Source organism: Danio rerio, chromosome 8, assembly GCF_052040795.2.
Source record: "Danio rerio strain M-AB ecotype USA chromosome 8, GRCz13ab, whole genome shotgun sequence".
Classification (NCBI taxonomy): Eukaryota; Metazoa; Chordata; class Actinopteri; order Cypriniformes; family Danionidae; genus Danio; species Danio rerio.
Genome location: NC_141028.1, coordinates 32,740,985 through 32,764,881, shown reverse-complemented (window position 1 = coordinate 32,764,881; position 23,897 = coordinate 32,740,985). Strand labels below are relative to the sequence as shown.

General features: G+C 36.3%; 1 protein-coding gene across 4 annotated transcripts in view; it reads right to left on the bottom strand.

The window, feature by feature from the left end:
- si:dkey-91m11.5 overlaps window positions 1–23,897 on the bottom strand; it is a 95,337-nt gene that overhangs the window by 26,289 nt on the left and 45,151 nt on the right. For 3 of the 4 annotated variants that reach the window (XM_087263498.1, XM_087263499.1, XM_087263500.1), the window contains exons 3-9: window positions 23,423–23,607; window positions 22,693–22,797; window positions 22,366–22,551; window positions 9,161–9,268; window positions 9,019–9,070; window positions 8,889–8,941; window positions 8,654–8,794 (exon numbers count right to left, since the gene is read on the bottom strand). In XM_087263498.1, the coding sequence (XP_087119624.1) occupies window positions 8,654–8,794; window positions 8,889–8,941; window positions 9,019–9,070; window positions 9,161–9,268; window positions 22,366–22,551; window positions 22,693–22,797; window positions 23,423–23,607 (830 nt within the window). The remainder of the gene's footprint in view (window positions 1–8,653; window positions 8,795–8,888; window positions 8,942–9,018; window positions 9,071–9,160; window positions 9,269–22,365; window positions 22,552–22,692; window positions 22,798–23,422; window positions 23,608–23,897) is intronic. The other variant, NM_001123253.1, reaches the window with a different exon arrangement.

The window sequence follows — 23,897 nt, the reverse complement described above, 5'->3', positions numbered from 1 at the left end:
ATTGTTTACAAATATAAGTGGACTGAACATAAAATGATTACAGTTTTTTTTTTCAATCGCTGACAAGCGCTTACCCATACTTCAGATGTTTTTTCTAAACTCCTAACACACACACATCTACAAAACACAATTGGCCAAATGGTTAATTTTCTTCTCAAAAATACATTTCGTTACAGTTTTTTACGATTGGCTCAAGCACAACTTTGAAATTAAGGCTCATTTTGTCAAAACACTTCACACAATTTCCACATCCACACACACAAACAGCAGCACACATTAGTTATTTTGCTAAATTTAAACTGTACTGAACACACACACTTTATTCAATATGAATCTGTTTGCTTCATTAACACACTGCCAAAATTGCATCAATCTTAAGCACTCCTTTCTAACTGACTAATACTGATATAATTTGCGTTTGATTTGTTTCAGAGGTATTGCTATAAAGTACATGAACATACTAAATTATCTAAACAGTGATAGACTGATAGCTAAATATTACCCAATCCTAACAAACCATACAACAATGTCAAGCTTATTTATTCAGCTTTCTGGAGACGTATAATAATAAAAAATAATAATAAAAAAATAAAAAACAACATCACCCATCCCGCCTCCTTTTTACCAATCTTCCTCCCTTTCGTGCTTTCTCTTCCTGCGACATTGTCTTTCATATTTATTGAAGACTAATATTTATAGCTATACTACTGTAAACATATTTATTGACTAGTGAAGTTTACACCTATTGGTTTTTATTGTGGTTCCAGCTGAATGGTGTGCCTGCACACCTGATGGTTGTGTTCAGCCTTTGCTTTGAAATTGCAAGGTAATTCCATCATGAAACATTTCTGTGTCAAAAACATCCAAGTGTGTTTAGTGATTTGCAAATCACTGTGTGTAATGTTTAGCAAAAAGTATAAAGCTGACTATGTGCTTACAGTTGTGCAGATTTAGCCTTGTGTTTCGCTCCTTGAGTGTAAGGTTTTGCCGGTTGTGAGCAAAGTTTAATTGTAGTGTGTAAGCAATCGTAAAACAAAAAACTGTAAATACCATATATAATAACTCTTCATTTCAAAATAGAGCACATCTTTTTCTGCACACACCAACTTTACCAAAACACTGAAAATCTGACTCAAAATGAAAATATTCTGTCAAAGATTAACACTTGTTTTCCCTTCAACAGGTACATGCAGTCAATCAAAGTACAGCAGGTTTCAAAACACTGGCTATTGTTGACATTACATCATCTGTAGAGAATTCTGTTACAATTTTACAGGTATTTGCATGCAAAACATGCAATGCACCATTTTGACAAAATGTCTTGGTTGGGAACTGTACTGTATGTCCACAGGTACAGTAAAGTTTCCATTCAAAAGCATTCCAGTAAAGAGTAAATAAGATTTTGTCCCTTTACTGTTAACTACAGGAGGTACAGTAAAAGCATGGTATGATAGAACAGAGCAAGTTTTACAGTACTGCTTCCAGTGAACAAAATATCCATGAAACGCACAAGAGCATTCTGAATAAAAAAACATAAATAACATAAAAACATAAATCAGCGTTGTGTCAATTATTTAGTTGTTTGTTTATTATCAGCTGAGATATATTTCTGATATTGATATTGTTTTTGAATTGATATGATTGCAGAAGCAGAGGTTTTTATACTGTATAAGGTTAGGAATATTGTTTTTGCTATTAAGGGATGTTGTGTGTTATTTTGTTGGGTGGTATAGCTTGTCTTTTCAGAAGATATAAGCAGTGTGGAAATGTGTTCACTGACTGCATATCAGGTGAAAACAACATGGAATGTGTGAATGGTATGGCCACACTAATTGTGTTTAGAGTTTTGAAAATGTGTTTGAACAAACAAACAGCACCTATTAACATTTCCTCAAACCCATACTATATATATATATATATATATATATATATATATATATATATATATATATATATATATATATATATATATATATGCTGAAATAAAACAAACAAGCTACACTAAACACACAAAAAAAACACTTAAATTAGTAACCACAGTCAAATAGGAATGGAAAATAATATTCTGACAACTCCAAAATTGTAATCATCCACGATGTTATATATATATATATATAAATTTTTTTTTTTAAATCTTGAACCATTTAGTTTCAGTTGTTCACCAATAGAGGGCGCTCGTGTATCGTTTGGCTGCCCTTCACAATCGGTGGCAGTCGCTGTTTTCCCTGAGGCTTGAGGTCATTTAAAGTAGGTGAGCAGGAGCAGCAGCCAATGAGAGACTCCGACTCATTCACTCATAAGGAGGCCTGACACACTTAAGAAATTGCGCTATTGTGGGTGAGTCACACGAGCTATTTTCATGATATTGACGGGAGCCTGAGGGGGTTTCAACCTCGGACAAGCAAGGCTAGATGGGATGAAAATAAAAAAAAGTGAGCAGGGTTGAGACTATTCAGCAATGACAAGACATAAAGATTATTCACAGTACGAATAATATAAAAACACATCCATATATAACTCTAGATGGACTGAAAACAATATTAAATAGATCACTTTGTCTTCAACACAAACGTGCCGGTCAGTTTTCACCCAGTTTGGGTTAAAGAAAACAAAAAACACTCAAAAGTGTCTGTATGCTGTAAAACCCAACAGTTAACTTTATCAAATGAAAATAGTGTAGTTAACTTAAAATTGACTGAAAGTTAATTCTACTCATTTGAAAATAGTTTTGAACTCAAGTGTTGAAGGTAATGAGTTAAATACGTAAATACAACACTACTTAAGTTATTAAATGATGTAAGTTCACAGTACTCATATAGAATAGTTTTTTTTAACTCAAATGGTTTGTTGCAATCAGTTGCCTCAAACAGTTTGAGTTGCCTTAACTTATTGGACTTTAAGGTACTCAGCTTGTTTGAGTTCTCTTCTTTCATCAGCTTTTACTGTTCTCAAATTGCTTCATTTACTATGGATTCAGTTCAAAGTACTCATTAGGATTAGTTTATGAACTTAAATGGTTTGTAGCAATCAGTTTCCTCAAATGGTTTCAGTTACCTTTATTTTTTGGGGTTTTACAGTGTAAATTTTAATTTCTACACATATTTTCTATTTCTGTTCTCTCAAAAAGATTCTCCCTCTCTCTAGTAGTCATAAATCTTCCCGTCTATTTGTTTATTTTTAGTTTTGAGTTTTATTCATATCTAAATTTTGAAGCATTTTATCAAAGGATATAGTCGTGTAGTCATATTGTCATAAATGATTTGTCTGATTTTATTCTATTAAAAATTCAGTTTGCAGTATTTTAAAAGATATGGAGTGATACCCAAATCCCCCTTTTTGACTCTTAAGTCTAACATGCCAAAAAAAAGCCCACTTTTTTGTTCAGATTTGTTGCCAGAAATGTAAACCAGCAAATTAGAGCCCCACATATAGCTAGCATGCATATCGGGCTTCAGGCCTGCTTTACAAAAAACTTTTTAAAAAGTTTAATGAGATCTAATGCGTGCGGTCCAGAAGCTCCAGTGATGTCTTGCGCATAGAGATTTCCAGCCACGCATAATGGAGAACATAAAGACAAAAATTGGCAATGGAGAACCTAAAACTATGATAAACACTAGAGGAAACGCAAACGTCTAGTCACCTTTTCAAATTGTGACAACTTTAAATGATGAGCCAACTGGCTATGCACAATGCACAACATTAATTTGAGTAAACCCAATGTGTAACACATACCGCTTGGATATCAATGTCATTTAAAAACAGAAACTTCTACTTAAAAAAAAAACAAAGAAAAACCTCCAAACATTTCTCTAAAGTATTCTGATAATACCAGACGAAAAAGCATCAACTTTCTATCAAATACAAATCTGGTCTATTTTAATGGCTGTAACAGCATGAGCTGTTTGGCGGAAAAAAAAACGGCTTCGGGTCGGCCACAGGCCAAAAATTGATAAGCTGTTGGACAAGGGCAAGGCTTGGGCTTAGATTTAAGGCCAGTGCAGGGCTCTACAATAAATGTTAAAGAAAATAATACCTCATTTTCAATTTTAAACACAAGATTTTAGAAAACTGTTTGCAATTCTTAATGTAATTAATGAAGTATGATATTAAATAAATTGTCTGCCCAGCTGTGTATAAATGTAGGGGTTTATATGTATATACAAGATATACAGTATGATTCCTACAAGACCTTCCCTCTCAGGTCATCCTTTACAACTGGATGTGCATTTGCACTCTTGAGTGACCGAATGAACTGTCTCTAATTGAAGGGTGTGTGACATATGTGAAAGACATCTGCTCTCTTCATGCCCTTAATGTCTGTCTCTCTCTTTGTGTGTGTGTGTGTGTGTGTGTGTGTGTAGATGCCTTCAAAACACTGTTTCTGACCTGTGACCTGGCCTCAGCGAGTGTGTGTTTACGCCTTATGTTTAAAGTTGGTTCGAGCTGATAGAGAGGCAACATGACTACAGTGTACCTATCTTCTGATGGCTTCATCATGTCATAAAGCGTGAATCATCTTAGACTGGGTTCTTGAACATGACCATAGGTTCACAGTACTCAAATGGCCTCCACAGTCACCAGATCTCAATCCAATAGAGCCCCTTTGGGATGTGGCCGACAAATCTGCAGCAACTGCGTGATGCTATCATGTCAATATGGAGCAAAATCTCTAAGGAATATTTCCAGTACCTTGTTGAATCCATGCCACGAAGGATTAAAGTAGTTCTGAGGGCAAAAGGGGGTCCAACCCAGAACTAGTAAGGTGTACCTAATAAAGTGACCGGTGAGCGTAACACAAATAAATGCATGGAACTATATGATCCCGACACACAAAAAAAAAAAAAAATAGAATCACTTGATTTTTATAATTTAATTATAAATTTCTAGGCATCTTTCTGACAAAAAGACGGATAATGTCATTTTATATATATATATATATATATATATATATATATATATATATATATATATATATATATATATATATATATATATATATATATATATATATATATATATTTATGGCTATGGAAAAAAATAAGAGACTTGAAAATTGTCAGTTTTACAGGATTTGTTAGATATAGGTTTGAGTATAAAAGTAATATTTGTCTTACTCTTTAAATGTTTCATGAATTTTATTTACATTTTTTATTTGTTGTGATTTTAAATCAGGCATATTACACCAAACATAGATCCAATTATTCTTCTGAAATTAAAATGACATATTTGACAGTAATACAAACAGTGATTACGTATATTACATGAATATATATGTATAATATGTCAAAAAAGAATAGAATCAAATGCTTTACTAAAAATAAATAACAACATATTGTAAATTTAGCTCGAATTTTCAATTGGTCTCAATTTTTATTTGTATAGACATATATTGTTTGAAGACAGAAAGCTTTCAACATTATTCACAACATTACATTATAAAATGAAACTTTTCCTTTTGTGATCCATGATAAAATAAATTCAGAAACCATTAATAGTCATAAGAGCATATCGCAACTCAGTGGAGAAACAGATATATCTTGGGCCTGGCGATGATTACCAGTAATGATGAATGCTAAAATAAAGTATTTTTATTAATACTATCACATATTCGTGTAATGATGTTTATCATCGATTTCCAGCAAAGCAATATATATTTTTTTTCATCAAAGCACAAATATTTACTGGAAATATGATTAAGTCAGCTGTATTGTTCCCCATCAGATTATTTTGTCAGACATTTTTGTAATCATTCAAATAATAAACAATCGCTATCTCTGAACTCATTCTCTGAATTTTCTGTAATAAAAATGCTCACAAGACTACAATCAGAGAGTCACTTCCCACACGGTTTTCCAGTAATGTGCGAGGAAGTGTAGGATCAGGTCAGCTGACTCATGGTTCAGAGGGTTTGTGTTCATTCTGAAGCGGGGAAGGGTGTTGAGATACTTCTCGTTTCGCAAAAGTGACCTCTGATAATGGAGGAAGGGGAACAGGAAGGCGGGAGATGATTATATTGTTGACGGGACCCATGTGTTTTGTAACTAGAGTGAGCCAATGAATATTTCTGAAAATATTACTGATAATTGCAGAAGCTTGAGAGAGAGGATTTTCCTTCTGGCCTGGCCTGGGCTGGCTTTTTTACTCGAGTTGAAAGAAATGTTAACTGAAGCGTTAAAAACTACCTAAATAATTACAAAAACCCACAAACAAATGACTACAAGCTCGACTACAATTAAACTGACAACTGAAAAATCTGTTTACTTTTGGTATGGTTAACCAAAAATTCAAATTGGCCCATAATTTACTTATTCTCGAATGGTTCCAAACCTTCATGAGTTACATTCTTCTGTTCAACACAAAAGAAGACAATCTGAAGAAAGCTGAAAACCTGCAACCAACAACTCCCATATACGAAAAAACAAGAACTATAGAAGTCAATGGTTACAGGTTTACAAAGTTTATCTTAAATGTCTTCTTTTGTGTTCAACAGAAAAAAAAAAAACTCATACAAGATTGGAACAAGTAAGGGGTGAGTAAATTATGACATCTCAGTTTTAGTTGAATTATCTCTTTAATAACCTCATCTGCCTACATGTTTTTGATAAAATGCAGAGCTTGTGCAAACAAATCCATATTTGAACAATTCCAGTAAGATCAAATAATAATAATAATAACATGAATAATTATAATAATTCCTTACATTTATATAGCACTTTTCTGGGCACTCAAAGCGCTTTACACATACTGTAGGAGGGAATCTTCTCATCCACCACCAGTGCGCAGTGCGTTTACGTTACATGGACATCCAGTTATTTACCTTAATCTGAATAAGACAGTACTATAAATAAGATGTTTACATGAAGGGCTTTTTGAATGTTGCGCCACCAGGCTATCCACGTTTCATGCTATTTGACTGTATTCCATGCAGTTTCATGTAATTTTGGGTGTTTCATCTTTAATTTTTCGACTTTACCTTCAGTTCGGCAGTTTCACTTTCACTCATGAACATTTGATTCATGCCCCTGTGACAAACTGAGGTATTGGACACGAGTTTGGTAAGGACTGGTGGAAGAGTTGTTTTAATTTAATTTAATTTAATACTGCACACTAAATGGAAAGAAAATACTTCTTTACTGACAGCCGTGTGTGTGGATCTTTTTGCAAAACGTGGCAAAGAGTCTTACAAGACATCGATAATGTCACTAACATATGCAAACTTCACATGTCTTAATTCCATTTCTGTTTAGTTTAATGATGACTTTAGTCGGATTGAGGTAATCAAAAATCGCTGTTTACATGGTAAACTCTTAAACAGAGGCTGCGTCCGAAACCGCATACTTCCATACTATATAGTACGCTAAAATCAGTATGCGAGCCGAGTAGTATGTCCGAATTCATAGAATTCGAAAATCAGTAGGCGAGAAGTACCCGGATGACTTACTACTTCCGGCAAGATTCTGAAGTGTGCATCCCATGCATGCTGTGCTATCCCATAATGCCCCGTGAGAGTATTCATGAATGGGACTGAAGCAACGCAACTGACGCAGGTAGGTCACGTGACCATGACAAAATGGCGGATATAGTAAGTCCGAATTCCATTTATACTTTTCACATTCATACTGTATAGAACGTACTTTTCTAACGGCCGAGTAGCACGTTTAAATTTAAATGCAGTGCCTACTGAGTAGTAGGCGGTTTCGGACGCAGCCAGAGTATTGTCTTAACTGTATTAAAATCAGAGTATGTCCATGTAAACGTACTCAACGTTTGACTCAACCACACTGTCAGGGCTCTGCAAACTTGGCTTTGCGAAGCAGCAATTTTTGCATGTCCGTACATCAAAAGCAGGTATACTAGGCTCACGCTTATTGTCAGTGGAAGATGATTTAGTCACGTCAGGAATCCAACCACGGATTAGCATGTTGTCCTCACAGAAACAGGCTCAGTCATCACACTGAATCAGGCAAGCTATATAGTTATGGTTCAATTTAATTATTATGCACACTTTAAATGCAGCAAGTAATGTGTGAATGATGTTTACACATGCATTATGAGGGCTGGTGGAGAGGTACGAGTGAAATTGGACAAACAATGGGGGGCATGTGTCCTAAAAGGTTGAAAACTAGGCCAGTATGGCTAGGAACTATACTACACTACATTATACTATACTATACTATACTATACTATACTATACTATACTATACTATACTATACATTCCAGCATAGGTTAATTCAATTCAAATTCATTTGTATAGTGCTTTTCACAATAACTATTATCAAAAAAACTTAGGCAATACCATGGCTGCAGCGGGTGCAATTATATCACGCAGTGCAGGAAAGTTCCCTGATTATTACGCTGGAATGAGACTATCGTTCATAGCTATATTAGTCTAGAAAATATTATCTTTTCATGGTCAATATAATTACAGAAGTTGCAAGCCTTTTATATTGGAAAAATGTATTTAATAGGAAAAATGTAGTCATTTTGAAGTGAAATGCTAATGGTCCAATCTGATTCAATGATTTATGCTAAGCTAAGCTAAAGGTGCTCTCGCCAGATCCAGAGATCGGCTCAATGGACTTCTAAAATGAGGAAATGTTCAAAAAATGTGAGTACATACATTAGACAGTTTTTGATCTGGCTGGCACTGACCTCTCCTTTCTTCACTGTCATGGACTGACGGCGGGGTGTGATCTCTTCATTAATGCTGGAGAGGAAGTTCTGGGAAATGCGGAGGGCGTCCTGCAGCAGAGGGTAATCTGGATGACTGGATGGGGTGTGCTTCAGGAGGTCCTGGAATTGACAAAAACTTGATTTAGCCAATGGGAAATCCAAATGAAAAATGTTTAAGTGGTGATCAAATGCGCGCTCTTTAAGTTTTACTCACATGGAGGACGAGTGTGCTGCGAGTGACCCGATCCACTGGTTTATACAGCAGCGCTGAGAACGACAAAACCAAACGAGTGATCAGAATACTAAACACAGACGTGGAAAAATGAATCATCTTAATCTCTTACTTTCCAGAGAGTGCTTGGCATTCTGGTCTTTGGCGCTCTTGACTTTCAGATTCTGAAGGTGAAACGGTAAACAAATACATAAATTTACCAAGATACCAGCTCTTGTTTTGACAAGCGCACAATGCAAGCGCTTAAAACTGACCTCTGAAATCTCAGCAAACTGAGAATTGGCTTGGCAACACTTTTCAGCCGTTTCCACTGCAATCTTATAGTTGTCCACAAAAGCTCTGTACACGCCAAGCTGGCTGGCCTGAGTGGGAAGATGAAACGACAGAAGAGAGAGTGAGGGAGAAGGTGTTTATAGATAAAAGTGAGCGCTGGAGGCGGATTACTCATGCATGCATGCTACGTCTGCTTGATTCTGCTTACTAAGGGGGAGCAAGCAGCCCTTCGTGGCCTGTTTTGGCACGGTTGACATGTTTCTGATATTCAAAGATAAGCAAATACTAGTCCGAGCCATTAATAAGACAATAAAACTCATCATAAACTATGACAGTGATGTAGCTGGTTGATAAAAGGCTTTCAATATCCATGTAAAATATAAATTATGATAACTTTTTGTTTATCTGGTCACAATTTATATTGACACAGATGCAAAATAAAGTTCTTAACTAGTCTCTGAATATATTCATTCATTCATTCATTCTGCTTAGTCCCTTTATTCATCAAGCGTTGCCACAGCAGAATGAACTGCAAACTATTCCAGCATATGTTTTACACAGTGGATGCCCTCCAGCTGCAACCAAGTACAGGGAAACATCCATACCAATGACTGTAAAAATATGGATGACGCAACAGCGCCTTTTCCCGTTAAACAAGAACTGCTGAAATTGAAGCCTGGGCATGCGCAGAAGGGACTACCAGGTGGAGCTAGAGGCGGAGCTGAGGAATCAAGCTTCCAACCAAACGCTTGTACATCAAATCAACCACGCCCCCCGAACTTCTCACTTGACCGTCCGTATCTGCACTATAACAAAGGCTCGCTAATATAAATATAAGCACTTGTTTTTTAAAACATGTAATAATATATGATTTTAAAACTTTGTCATGTAAGCTGTTTTTAATCATTTAATAAAAGCAATACATGTTGGACTGTGAAAATAAAAAATCTTTCAAACACTCTAGCCTAAGTTAGACTAAGCTATGAGCACAAAAAAAAAAAAAAAAACATTTCTCTTATAACGGGTTGATGGTATTTCTTATCTTCACAGCGGTAGAAATATTATATGTAAAATATGGAAAATAGCATATAAAACAACTCATACATTTTTAGAAAGGTTTATTTTAACTAGATAAAAATATACAAAATACACCCCATGGACAGCTATTTGCCATGCAGGAAAAATCGTGCGTTTAAAAGATAAATACAGCAAGATTTCTAAATTTCAATAGGATATTAATACATCCCATCCCTGCACTATTTGAAATAATCCTTATTAATTTGTACAATAAACTTATCAGTATTAATGCATCAACTGATATCTATATGACATACTGTAGGCCTATCAGCTGCTGCAACATTGTTTGTATATTGTTTATCATTTTTTGCCTCCGTTTTCATTTGCTTTATTCCATGCCGTAATATCCAGCAAACAAGAATTTACCTTCATTTTGATGTTTAGTAGGTGTTTTCAAATAAAAAGCCAACAGAAAATGGTGTATATAAATAATATAACATTCACAGCACTATTGGTTATATCTACTACTAGAACATTAATATTGTATAACAGCAAATTCAGTAGATTAACTCATAACATGCCGAAACTCAAAATGTCAGAGACGTCCTTAAGTTCAAATAATGTTACAGGAGATGAATGTGGAGATTGGCTAACATTAGTTTTGTCTTCCTAATTAAGATTTCAGACCCATAAAGAGAATTACTGCTAGATAACGATCACCTGTATTTTCCCCGTCATGGCTAGGCATGTATCAGCAAACTAATAATAAAGCTCGATAAAGCCCTCACTTTACCAAATAAACAGTGTTCCACCAGATCCTGTATGTCAGAAAGTATAGTTTACTGCTGAACTCATTTTAATCATGGTAAAGTAACACAGAAATCGAATAATAACACTTCAATCTCCTCCGGAAGCAAAGACTATAGAATACACAAGACATGTCACTCATATCTTATTGAATGGTTACAAGTGTAACAGTCAATATGGTGAATAAAGCCCCGCCTACTAGCATAGGAGCCAATCATTGATCGATATATGGTGAAAAAAGCCCGCCTTCTAGAACAGGAGCCAATTATTGATGCCTGTAGACTGATGATACTCTGGGGGCAGGGCTCGGACCAGACGTGAGTTTCTGTAGATTTTGTGAGATTTGGACCTTTAGAAATAAAACTAAAGAGACAGCTGAGTTTTATTGGTGATTCCTCAAATGAAATTCAATAGTAAGCTTGGCAAGTAATTTTGGAGAATTTGATGTTTCCACATTCAGACAGAACGCCCAAGCATACTGCCCAAGAGGCGTTTCAAAGATGACCGCCAAGTAAAATGACTTGCCTTAAAGGGGCTTTGTCCGAAGCTCAGATGGTCAAGTTTGAGAAGCTGTCAATCACAATTGTCAATCCTGATGACAGTTTTTTAGCAGTAAATTACTGGCTAAAACAAACTGTTTACAAAAATAAACTGCACCTATTTCAGCTTGATAACAAGTGCCTTCATTGACCAGAACCATCTTTCAAGACATTTTATTGCAAGTGTAATAAATTTTTTTTTATTTGGGCTCAAGTATCGGTCATTAACACGGAGGAGGCGGGGTTTATGACTTGTACTGCAGCCAGCCCCCAAGGGGCGATCTAACGGCCGGGAGCATAACTCAAAACAAGGCGTGTGCCACACTTGATCCATACATACTCATTCACACATTCACTATGGCCAATTTAGCTTATTCAATTCACCTATAGCGCATGTCTTTGAACTGTGGGGGAAACCGGAGCACCCGGAGGAAACATGACACAGGGAGAACAAGCTAACTCCACACAGAAATGCCAACTGACCCAGCCGAGGCTCGAAACAGTGACCTTACTGCTGTGAGGCAACAGTGCTAGCCACCGTGTCACCCCCATTTTTATTTAAAGTACATAATTTTATATGTGATAATTGAATTACTGTATTATTATTATACTTTGCTTATTGTATAATTGTAACAACAGGAACAACAAAACTAAATATTAAAGTAAATACATTAATCTAAAGCCATTTTGTGATTTGTGAAGAAAAACAAACAAACATAAACGATCAAGATAAATATAACTTAATAAAAAGTATTTTATCTCACGCACAATGACTCTTTTTCCCAGAGAGCTTCTGGAAAATTATATTGAGAGGATGAATGCACAATAAAACAAAGAAGAAGTGGCTTGGGGTAAACAAAGCTAAAATGTCCTTAAAATGAATGACCGTTTGTGTCATGAAGAAGAAAAAAAACACCATTCAAAAGACAACAACTGTGAAATGGGCACAGATAACAAGCATTTTCCATGGCAACATCTCGAGTGCTGCCAACACTGGGCTAAATAAGAGAAGGACTTGTGATGGGGCTTGTCATGAGACAGAGGTTAAGCACTTCCTTCAACACAGCCATTATTCTGCAACTGGGGAAACGTGTGAGCCATCCAGAATATGACCATCATTACACGGTGATCAGAAAAAAGACGGATTACATCGTGCTGTTAACTCCGCTCACTGACAAAAGATGAATACTTGTTAAAGGAGTGAAAAGAACCATCTAAATGAAGAGAAGCCCTTTCCAAAGACTCTGAAGAAAGGGTTTTTTTGAGGACACAGACCCAGTTTCATGGTAAAAAGACATTATGTTGTATTTGAGTTAGAAATATAAGATTGCATAGAAGGTAAGGGAACAAAAATATGGTGTAGTACTGTGAAATAAAAAAATGTCTTTTTAATGAGTTGTCATAGTGTTGTTAGTGCAGAACAAATGCCTCTTCTGATCTGGATCATTTTTATTGAGTCTAAAACAAAAAGCATAATCAGTGTATCCTGATTCAGGAATATTAACTCTTATGATCCAGTTCATTTAAGTAAGTCAAAAACCTTTAACATAAGCAGTGTATTTTGATTAATAATAAACAAATGACTCTTCTGAATAGGTTTATTTTAGTAAGTCAAAAATATAAAAATGACCAGTGTATCCTGATTCATGAGTAAATGACTGTTGAGATCCAGTTCGTTAAAGTGAGTCAAAAGACATACAACAAGATACATAAATGAATCACTCTTCTGAGCAGGTTTGATTAAGTGAATCAAAAATGTTTTGAAAATGATCAGTGTATCCTGATTCACAAACAAATGACTCTTATGATCCAGTTCATTTAAGTGAGTCAAAAAAATACAACACAATTCATGAGCAAATGACTTTTTTGGGCGGATTCAATTCAGATCCATATCATTTTAGAGAATCAACAAGTTCAACGTGACTATGAAGATTCACAAACAAATGACTCTTTTAAACAGGTTAATTTTAGTGAGTCAAAAACATAGAAAATGACCACCAGTGTATCCTGATTCATAAATAAATGACTCCTATTATCCAGTTCTTTATTTAATGTAATTATGTGTAATTATGTAATTATACTAAGAAATAAAGGTACAGGAGCTGTCACGGTGGCAGTACCTTTTCAAAAGATACATATTTGTCCCTAAAAAGTCCATAATGGTACCTCAAAATTACTTTTTAGGTACATTTGGGCACTAAAATGCACCTTTGAGGTACCACTGTGGACTCTTTGGGTACAAATATGTATCTTTTGAAAAGGTTCTGCCCCAGTAACAGCTCCTGTACCTTTATTTCTGAGAGTGTATGAAAAAAAAAATCTCAGCCCATTTCTGGCCTAAGTGTGTTTGAGAAGTCGGGGTGAGTAAATGCTATGGCCTGAGAGTTGGCGGTCCAAAGGGAGAGGGTCAGGGAATGCCCAGCATTGAGTGGGTTTCCAGGGCAGACACATGCAGCCCTCCATGACATCATGCTTTCTGGGAAACGAAGCAGACACTGGACTCACTGTCCACACAAAACTCTGTGCGACTGTCTCACTGTGGGATTTCCTGTTTATTTACCCCTCTCTGTGTAAAACACACACCCACATTCACAAGGTAAACAGCATGGCATATTCTCTTAAATACTGACGCAATAGAATCACAGCTCAAACACATGTAAATGCACAAATATAAGGGAGTAAGCTGCAAAAATGCTCAGTTCTACACGTCACTAATGCCTCAAATAATAACCACAGGTATTCAAAGCTAACAATTTAATCCATGTGGGATTAACAATCCAAATAAAAGCTGAATAAATTCAGCCTCCGGCCACACTTGCTCAACCCCAATGCTTTTTTATCACAAAGAAGAGGCTTATGTCAAATGACCTCAGAATTCACAGCTACAGGGCAGGCTGTAGATCCTGCCGATAGGTCTCTAACCCAAACATTAACTGAGAAAACACTAAAGTTTGTGAATGGACAACAATCACCCCCTCTTGCTCACAGAATTCAGAAATCACTCCTTTCCAAGTCTGCTCCAAGTTTTTCTGCATACACTGTAAAAAAGTTGACTCAATATTTGAATCCAAAACTTTTGAGTCGACTCAACTCTAAACCCAAATACCCAAGTACTGAGTCAACTAAAAAAATTCTCTGCAGCAAGTTGCCTTACAGTTACAAGTTGAGTCAATGCTTTTTTTTTTTTTACAGTGTATTGGTGAAAGGAATCCTGCATCATTTCATGCCACGGTATTCTGAATAAATGCTTTATTACATTGAGAATGCGTATGATGAAGTGAAATTATATATTAAATAAATTATAAACCCCTTAAGGGATGATGTATTATGTAATTAAGAAAACTTTAAAATTAAAATTGTAATAGAAAATAAATTATGATATATATTGATAATTATTAGACAAATTCATATTGCAGTTTAAGTCACAAGCGACATGATCCAACTGTTTGTGGTCTGTAAGATTTGTTAAATATTATTTACTTAAAATGTTTTATTTCCAATTTGGTTAACAATAAATTATATTGTTGTATGTATGCCATGCTGTTTAACTTGTGAATGTGTGTGTGTATTTTTGCAGTGGCGTAGTTCTCGTCCAGGGTGTGTGTTTTTGTGGGTGTGTGTTTTACACATAGAGGGGTGAAATCATTAATTTGATTAATTTATTTTCAGCTTAGTCCCTTTATTTACTATGGTCAATTTAGCTCATCCAATTAACTTACAGCACATGTCTTTGGACTGTGGGGGAAGCCGGAGCCCCCAGAGGAAAACCCACACCAACTCGGGGAGAACATTCAATGATGCCCACAATGAAATCAATTAATAATTAAAAAAAAACATTAAAAACTGAAATATTATGAAAAATTTCTGCAATTCCAAATAGTTGCTTTCTATTTTCATACATTTTAAAAATATAATTTATTGTTGCGTTTACAAGAAGTTTCAGCATCATCTTCTTCAGAAATCATTCTGTTGCTCTGGAAATATTTTAAATATTACATAGCATAAAATATATCAACTTAAGTAATAATAATTTAGAAACTTTTCAAATTATATTTTCAAAATCCATAAAAATTGTGCCATTTTTGTGACTGTAGCTTAAAATTAAAATGAGTTTGTGCTCTTTTCATAAGGATGGGGCTACAAATGCCTATGTGTCATCATAGTGGCATTCAAAACAGGACTAACAATATGGGCCCTATCATACACCCGGCGCAGTGTGGTGCAAGGCGTGGCGCAGTAGTCTTTTGGTAGTTTCAGCTTGGCGCAAGAGTCGTTTTGAGGCGTTGTGCTACGCTGTTTAAATTGCAAATGCATTAGCACTCATATGTGCGCCCATAGGCGTTCTGGTCTAAAAAGGAAGGCGTTCTGAGGCGGACCGCTGGCGCGTTGCTATTTTGAGAATCTATAATAGATTTTTCATTAGACCAAAACTAACCCGGTCTAAACTCCGGCGCAGAGTTGCGCCTCGCTTACACACTGCTTAATACGCACAAGAAAGCATTAGGCAAATATCTTTACAGATGAAAAAATGTAAATATTAAGGATATATATATAGGATATAATAAGAATAGATATAGAATATAAATATAAAGGATTAAAATATTACAAAACATTATTTTCTAGCCTACATAAATATGAAAAACCACTGCTTTTATGTCTTCTTCATCTCGGAAGGCTTTTTCAGTTCATTCATAACATTTTGCTTTTGTATAATGTTATTATTATTAGCAATATTATTTATTATATCCATATGTATATTTGTTTTATTAAAAACAAGCTTAGATTTGCCCACCTGTCAGGTTTTAGACCATATAGGGCACAGCATGTGTTTTAGGATATAACTCAGGTTTTTGAGCACATTTTGCTCTTATTATTCATTTATTAGTTTGCTGGAAATTAGAACTGAATTTAGAAATAGTTTTGAAACGAATATTTGCGCTTAACAAACAAAATTATTTATTTATAGACTAATTGATGTCTGTGCGTAAAGGTTTCCCTATCCAAGAGCGAAAGTGATCCATTATCTCTCATTCTCACGCAGTAGATGCTCTGTTTAACAGTTTTCTGTTAAAAAAACTGTTAACAGTTAACTGTTTGCTTGTGAAATGCTCATTTTTTCCACTTAGACTTATTTTGCGTCCTGTAAATAACGAATCCTACGACTCCTAAAGGGAATGGGAGATGAGATTCTATTTTTTTTATTCTCAAAACACACCTATAACTCATTAAGAAAATAAACTCAACCCTTTTAGAACATGCGCCACGGCGCAAGGCAGATTTCCCATCCTTAAATTAGCAAAAACGCGTCCTGACACGCCCTGAAAGCGTTTGCGCCCTGCGTTTTGCGCTCTGCGCATGGACCGTCAAAATAGAGCCCTATATCTGTGAAAATTTGAAAATATCAAAAGAAGTTTCACAGAACAAGAGACTACAGTGTTAGTTTGTGCTCTTGAATAAAGATGTCAGCATGCCTCTTGATTGCTGACATTATCTTCAGGAGATGAAAACTCTAATGGCCTAAGATTGCTTCTCACTCAGGGCTGTTTATGCTAATGAGGGAGAGAACATCACTAATGGGTGGGATTTCCCCCTCTGATGACATGTACAAAGGGAGAATGTCAATCAAAGGCACAATCCTAATTCTATGTTTTTACCCTTAACCCTTCTCCTTGGCACTTGAAACAGAGTGTGAAGGGGAACGGCTTCAAATTTAACCCCCCAAAAATGAGACAGCACTACAACACCTGCACATGTCATAGCGATCTCTTGCTTCATATGAGATCGACAACGGCAACTGCTGTAGTTATTCCAGTTGCGTTATTTTTTTATATTTATCGTGGCCATATTCATCTAAACACATGAAAACAACATTAACATTATACCAGACACTGTGAAAAACTAATTCCCAGCCACTAGAAAATTCTGACAGGGTATCTAAGTGTCACTGAGTGACAGATGTGAAAGTATGTTGTGGGACTGTACGATAAAGCTGCACGATTCTGGCTAAAATGAGAATCATGGTTTTTGGTTAAAAATCAAGATCACAATTTTCTCACAATTCTATAGATGTAAAATAAAGGTTAATATGAACAGGCTATTATTATTGTTATTTCTCAAACATATGGTAAAGCAACAATAATAATATGTGTAGCTCTACTGTTGGTTAAAATGTTAACTTTTGTATAGACTTGAAATGGTGGACTTGAACAGACTTTAAATTTGTCTTGGTCATTATTGCACAGAGATGACATCAGAATACAACTATTCATAATTCTGATGTTGAATTATGTTTGAGATATGCAATCTGTCAATGACAACATTACTAGACCATTTTTTTCTACTGGTAAAATGAGACATTTGTCAATATCAGATTCCCTCTTGCATTATATTAAACATTATATAGGCTAGATGTCAGGGTTCTGCCACTCTGGTCTTGTAAATTCTTGTTTTGGTGGCAGAGCTCGGACACTACCCATGTCTGGTCCGGTTTCTGTCTCTGTGTGCGCGCGCGTCGTCGTGGGTGTACGCAGAGTGTGCGCGCTCCTGCTTGATGCGGCCGCGCGCGAGTTCTGCGTCCCTCAGGCGCGTGCGCTCTTGTACTCGTGTTTGTGTTTTCGTCTGTCTGCAGCGTGGTGTTTCATTCCCAGCGTCTCAGTCTTGTTGGTTTCGGTTTTGGTCGGCGCTGGGATGAAGCATGCACGCTGCGTGTGTGAGCGCACGGTGAGTGTTTTCATTCATCGTGTGCTCGTGTCTTGCATCTGTTGTCAAAGCACGTGGCTCTGTGTTTACATTGTGGTCACGTGCTTTTGTCGTGTGCTTCAGTGTTGTGTTTGTTGTCATGAACATGCGGTTAATGAGTTTTCTCATTGGCTGCATGTTCTTGTCCTGTTATGTGAGCGCATGGCTTGTGTTGTCTCTCTGTGTCATGCGCTCTCCCGTCTATTGTCTTGTCCCACCCTCCTTGTTTACCCATTTTTAGTTAATTATGTTCATCTGTTTTTGTGTTAATTTCCTACAGTTTATAAACCCCTTATGTCTGCTGTCCTGTGCGAGTTTGTCATCATATTTTGTCGATGTTTACCTGTCCTGCTGTGTCCAGCCCTGCCTTGTCGTGCCTGCCCAGTCAAGGTTTGTTTGTTTGTTTGTTTAATTGTTTGTTGTAGTAGTGTTTTCCCCCTCCGGGGTTGTTTATTTTTGCCTTTTATTTTATTTTATTATTAATAAATCCTACTTTACTCTGCGCTTGGGTCCTCGCTCCTTTTTCCCATTACCGGATCGTGACACTAGAGTAGTTCCAGTATACTCATACTGTTAAACATTTATTCTTATGCATAAAACTGTTGTGTTTGCTATGAAAGAAAAACATTAAATGCTTGTCGTAATCATAACTCTAAAACGCGATGTGATAAGATTATTTAAATGATGTTCGTGTTTTCAGTTTCATTTTCATTGCTAAATGTGGTTCATACTTCCCACGCAGCTCCTAAATGATCACTTTGTACCACAAACTGAACGTTATTCACAACTTTATTACCTTTTATTTACACAGCCTATGCAAGTTCTGTTCATCCATCATTCACAGGCGCGCGCATGCCCTCTCTGTGGTAACAGCTCACGGTCAGCTCACATCAAGTGTGATTTCGCGGCCGTGAATACATCATTACATGAAGACAGAAATGACATTTTTGGGTGAATTATACCTTATACATACAGTATGTGACTCTTTCAACACCATTTGGAGGTGTACACATGAGCAATGTATGTAAAATAACGAAGATTTGTGCGGCCGCCTTTGCTTCTCTCCTGAACTTGAAAATATGATTGTCATAACTGTGGAAATGCTGGATTAAGATCACAACCTTTTTTCGATTAATCGTGCAGCTCTACTGTATGAGAGTTATTGTTATGGATTATAGATAGCAAAATTTAGCGTTTTTTTATTTTGGGTTTTTAAAAAGGCATGACAGTAAATCATGAATGTCTATATAAATGTATTAAAACATATGCCTTTTTGTTGTAAAAATTCGCAGTGATGAAAAAAAAAATACTTCTGTGTGCAGCCATGCTGCCGTTCTAGACGATGTATTCTGGCGAATTTTCGTATCCCTTGGTTTCGAAAAAATATCAGAAAAATATCAGTTTCAAGGGCTATCTAGCCCTTCCCCTTAACCCTACGCCTTTAAGCTAAAGAGAATTGGGACACCCCTACCCCTTCACATGAATGGGCAAAACGAGGGGTGAGGAGAATGGGTAACGGGTAGAATTGGGCCTTTCTGTTTTTTTTCTTTTTGTTTTTACAAAGTGTGATTCTAAAAAATAAAATTAATACATTTTTACCATTAGAGGCTGGCTATATTCATACACGGTTGCCACACAACTGTGCGCATACCTCTTATAAAAGGGATTTTTGTCTTTAATGCTCTTCGTTCTAAGGAAAAACATGCAATTCAAATAAAAACCAATACTGCAAAGAAACCTGATCTACACCCCTTGTTACAACATCCGAACACCTTTCAAGCCCAGCATTTTTAAGCGCAGCCCCACTGATCTCAGAGCAGGACCCCCTGTCTGCTTTACATGCAGTCATGGAGCTCTGAAAAGCTTTTATCTGCGTGAGCATCAAGTCCTGCGGGCATCTATAAAGATGGGGGTAAAGTTTCAGTTTCCACAGCTAATTGTGTTGAATGGAATGATGTGGCTGCAGCTCGTGAAGCTCACTAAACCACTTATCAAAGGAACGTTTCCTTAGGGAGCAGCATTGAGACATGCTTTGATGATGACTGCCGTTATAAACCGTCTCCCAAAAATCTCTCTCGGTGGTCTGACAGAAACATCATGTATGGATTACTCGAATTAAACACGTGCATGTGGCAGCGAGAGAGGGGATAATTCAGATGTTATGATGATTAACAGTAACACAAGCATATTATTAGTTAACAGAAGCAGCCATTTTAATAACAGAGCATATGGTAGGCAGTATGAGCAATCCATTTATTATGATATTATATTCAGTTGAGAGCAGAATTATTGGTATAATTATTTTCCAATTGCTGTTTAATGGAGAGAAGATTTTTTCAATATTTTTTAACAAAATAGTTAATAACTATTTTCAAGTTAAAGTTTAAAGACTTAAGGTTAAAAGAAACAAGTCTCTCGAAGCTGTGAAAATTGTCCTTGCTCTGTTAAACATCACTTGCAAAAAATCATAAACATTTCACAGGAGGACAAATAATAGTGTCTATAAATAAAAATAAATATTTATTAGATTTTAAGTAATGTTTCAGTTTAATTCATTATTCACATATTTTGCTGTAAAGTCAACAAATAGTTGAGAGGGTGCTCGCTGCAGAGCCATTTGAGGAGAGCTGAGCTCCAGCGAGGGGGAGCATGATCTGTCGCTCCTCCTCCTTTAAGCTGTTTTAATGCGTACACCAACCCCACCCCTAACCCTACCCCCAGTGACATCACTCGTAGAAGAAGTGCAAAAAAGGTGGAGCTCAAGCCTTTCACCACTTGAAATAGTCAACAAAATTGAATGTAAACACATAAAAATGCACACATTTATTTATACATGTAACACTGGTTATTGGTTATTTGTTACAGATTTCTTCATTATGTAATTGTATATATTTATATGTATATCTAAATGTCTAAATGTATATTTTCATTATGTAATTGTATATGTCCCATCCTTACAGAATATCTTTCAACAACACTGTTGTCAACAACTCTGATATCAGAATATCTTTCAACAACACTAATAATTTATTGTAATAACAATAATTTTTTATAGAATTTTCATACCATACTTTGTAAGACAGTAATTCAGAAAATTGCATTTTAATTTAAATTAAGGATTTTATTTGTATTTATTTAGACAAGTGTTGGCTAAAATGAAAGTTTTAGTCAAAAAAAAAGTATTATTAGCCCCGGGGTATCACAGTGGTGCAGGGGATAGCACGGTTGCCTCACAGCAAGAAGGTCGCTAGTTCGAGCCCAGGCTGTGTCAATTAACATTTCGGTGTGGAGTTTGCATGTTCTCCCCGTGTTCGCATGGGTTTACTCTGGGTGCTTCGGTTTCCCCCACAGTCCAAAGTACGGGTGAATTAAATTAGCTAAATTAGCCATAGTGTATGAAAGAGTGTGTATGGGCATTTCCCAGTGTTGGGTTGCTTTATTACCCTAAAACTACGGCAGATCGCTGAAGAATCTTAACTTTTACTTGGACTACAATTCTGCCATTACACAAACTATAAATCCTGTCATGCACCTCACACACACCTGTTCCTGTTTTACATTGATTACATACACACAGCCAGAGGATCATGATAAACTGATTACATGGACTATAAATACACCACACCTGCACACACACAGTGTTGAGTCTTGTTCTACCTGTAGCATCACAAAGCGTTTCTCTTGATGCTTAACACCTCTCTTTAAGATTATATCTCATTAAGATTATTTTTCTTACTCCATTGGCAACTATTTTTGCTTGTTTAAAGCAAACAATCACTTAATTCTGAGGTGGGTTTTTTTTTCAGAAAACAAGACAAATTCTTCTGCTGTTTCATCTGTCTTGTTTGTATCTTGATTTAATATTTTTGAGATATTTGGATTGAAAACAGGACAAAACTTCTAAGTTAGCTTTTATTTAATTATTATTATTATTATAACAGCTCAGGGATGTTTAAGGACATGTTTGCACTTTTTTATCCGATTCATCAATTAATCATAAAAAAACAAATCGACAGATTAATCAGTTATTAAAAGAATCGTTAGTTGCAGCCCTATAACAGACCAAATAGAAAATCACAGCTTACCAGTTTCTGAAAGAGGTCGCCCACACATTGGCGGTTGCTCCACTGTTGCACTCTGGGTAACAGACCATCATAAAAGTCTTTGTGTATCTCATGGAGCTCAGGCACATTGAAGAAAATGGTTTCTATCTGCTGGAGGGTTAGCATGGGCTGAGAGGTGGTGGCAGCAGCTTTCAGGGGCTTCATGGGCTGTGAAGAAAAACAAGGGGTCAAAGAGGGTCCATCTGGAGAGTGATCTGCAAACCTCAGCAGTATTAGAACATTGACCTCTGACCCTTATTAGTGAGAAACCTGGCAGTAAAACAGACGCAGGAAAACTGCATTACTCACCACTAAGAGCGCCTCCAAGTGGCTGAGATAGGCCTCTTCACTGGCCAGGATCCCAGATAACACCCATTTCCTCATCTCCAGGCCTTTTTCCGCATCTAGTTCCGACTGGGAATGTCCAGAGTGAGAGATTGAAGAAAAGCACAAACGCATTTAGGGTTCAGCCAAAAACACACATGCCGTACCAGACTATAGGAATTTCCTCAGCAGGGTAAATCCTTGTAAAACCTCAAATCCGCTCATGTACAGCTTTACAGATGTCAGCTATGGACAACATAATCCTATATGCTGATATGAGACAACCCAAAGAATAAAGATAAGAGATACAGGGGTCAAAAGTTCAGATCGTACACAAGTTTACATGGAAGCATAAATATTAAAGGGCTCTTAAAAGCTGAAGTAGAAAAAACCCATAAATGAAAATGAGCTCTTTCACTCACCCTCATTTCATTTCCATCATTATCTTCAGTAGAACATTAGATTCAATTAGATGCTTAATTAGATGAAGATTGATAGCTGATGAATCTTGGTGATTCATAAAATGCAACTTAATAGCTTAAAGCACTTTGAGATTCAATAGAACAAAACAATTAAACATATACTGTACATATAAAGACAAAACATAATTAATGCCTGTGTTCATTTTGTTTTGTCGGTTTTGCCATCCACCAAATAATGTGTATGTTTAAAATAACTTTTGGTGTCAAACAACCGATCAAAGCTAGTATCTTACTGATTTAGTAGACTCTGGGGACCCCGATGAAGGAGTCTCTCTAATGCTTCGGCCCTTCGGGTGAAGGCGAGGAGAGAACAGAGGGTCGTCAGAGTAGGACACAATGTCAGACTGCAAACGCTGGTCATCCCCGCGATCGCCATCGTAAACATAAGCTGGAGGTGGAGTCCCACTAAACGGGATGTCTGCAAATGAAGAATACAGAGAGGTCAGGGTGTCATACTTGACTAAGAAGTGTAATATCGGCTCGTTAAAGCAATAGTACACCCAAAAAGAAAAATTCTGTTTACTCATTCTCAGAAGTTTATTTCTTCTGTTGAACACAAACGAAGATTTTCAGAGTGAGTTTCATAGTATTTTGGTTCCTATTGTGGATGTCAATAGCTGGTGATTTCCAACATTCTTCAAAATATCTTCTTTTGTGTTCAACAACAGTGGACGATTTATAAATAATTACACTTTTTTTTTATTTTTG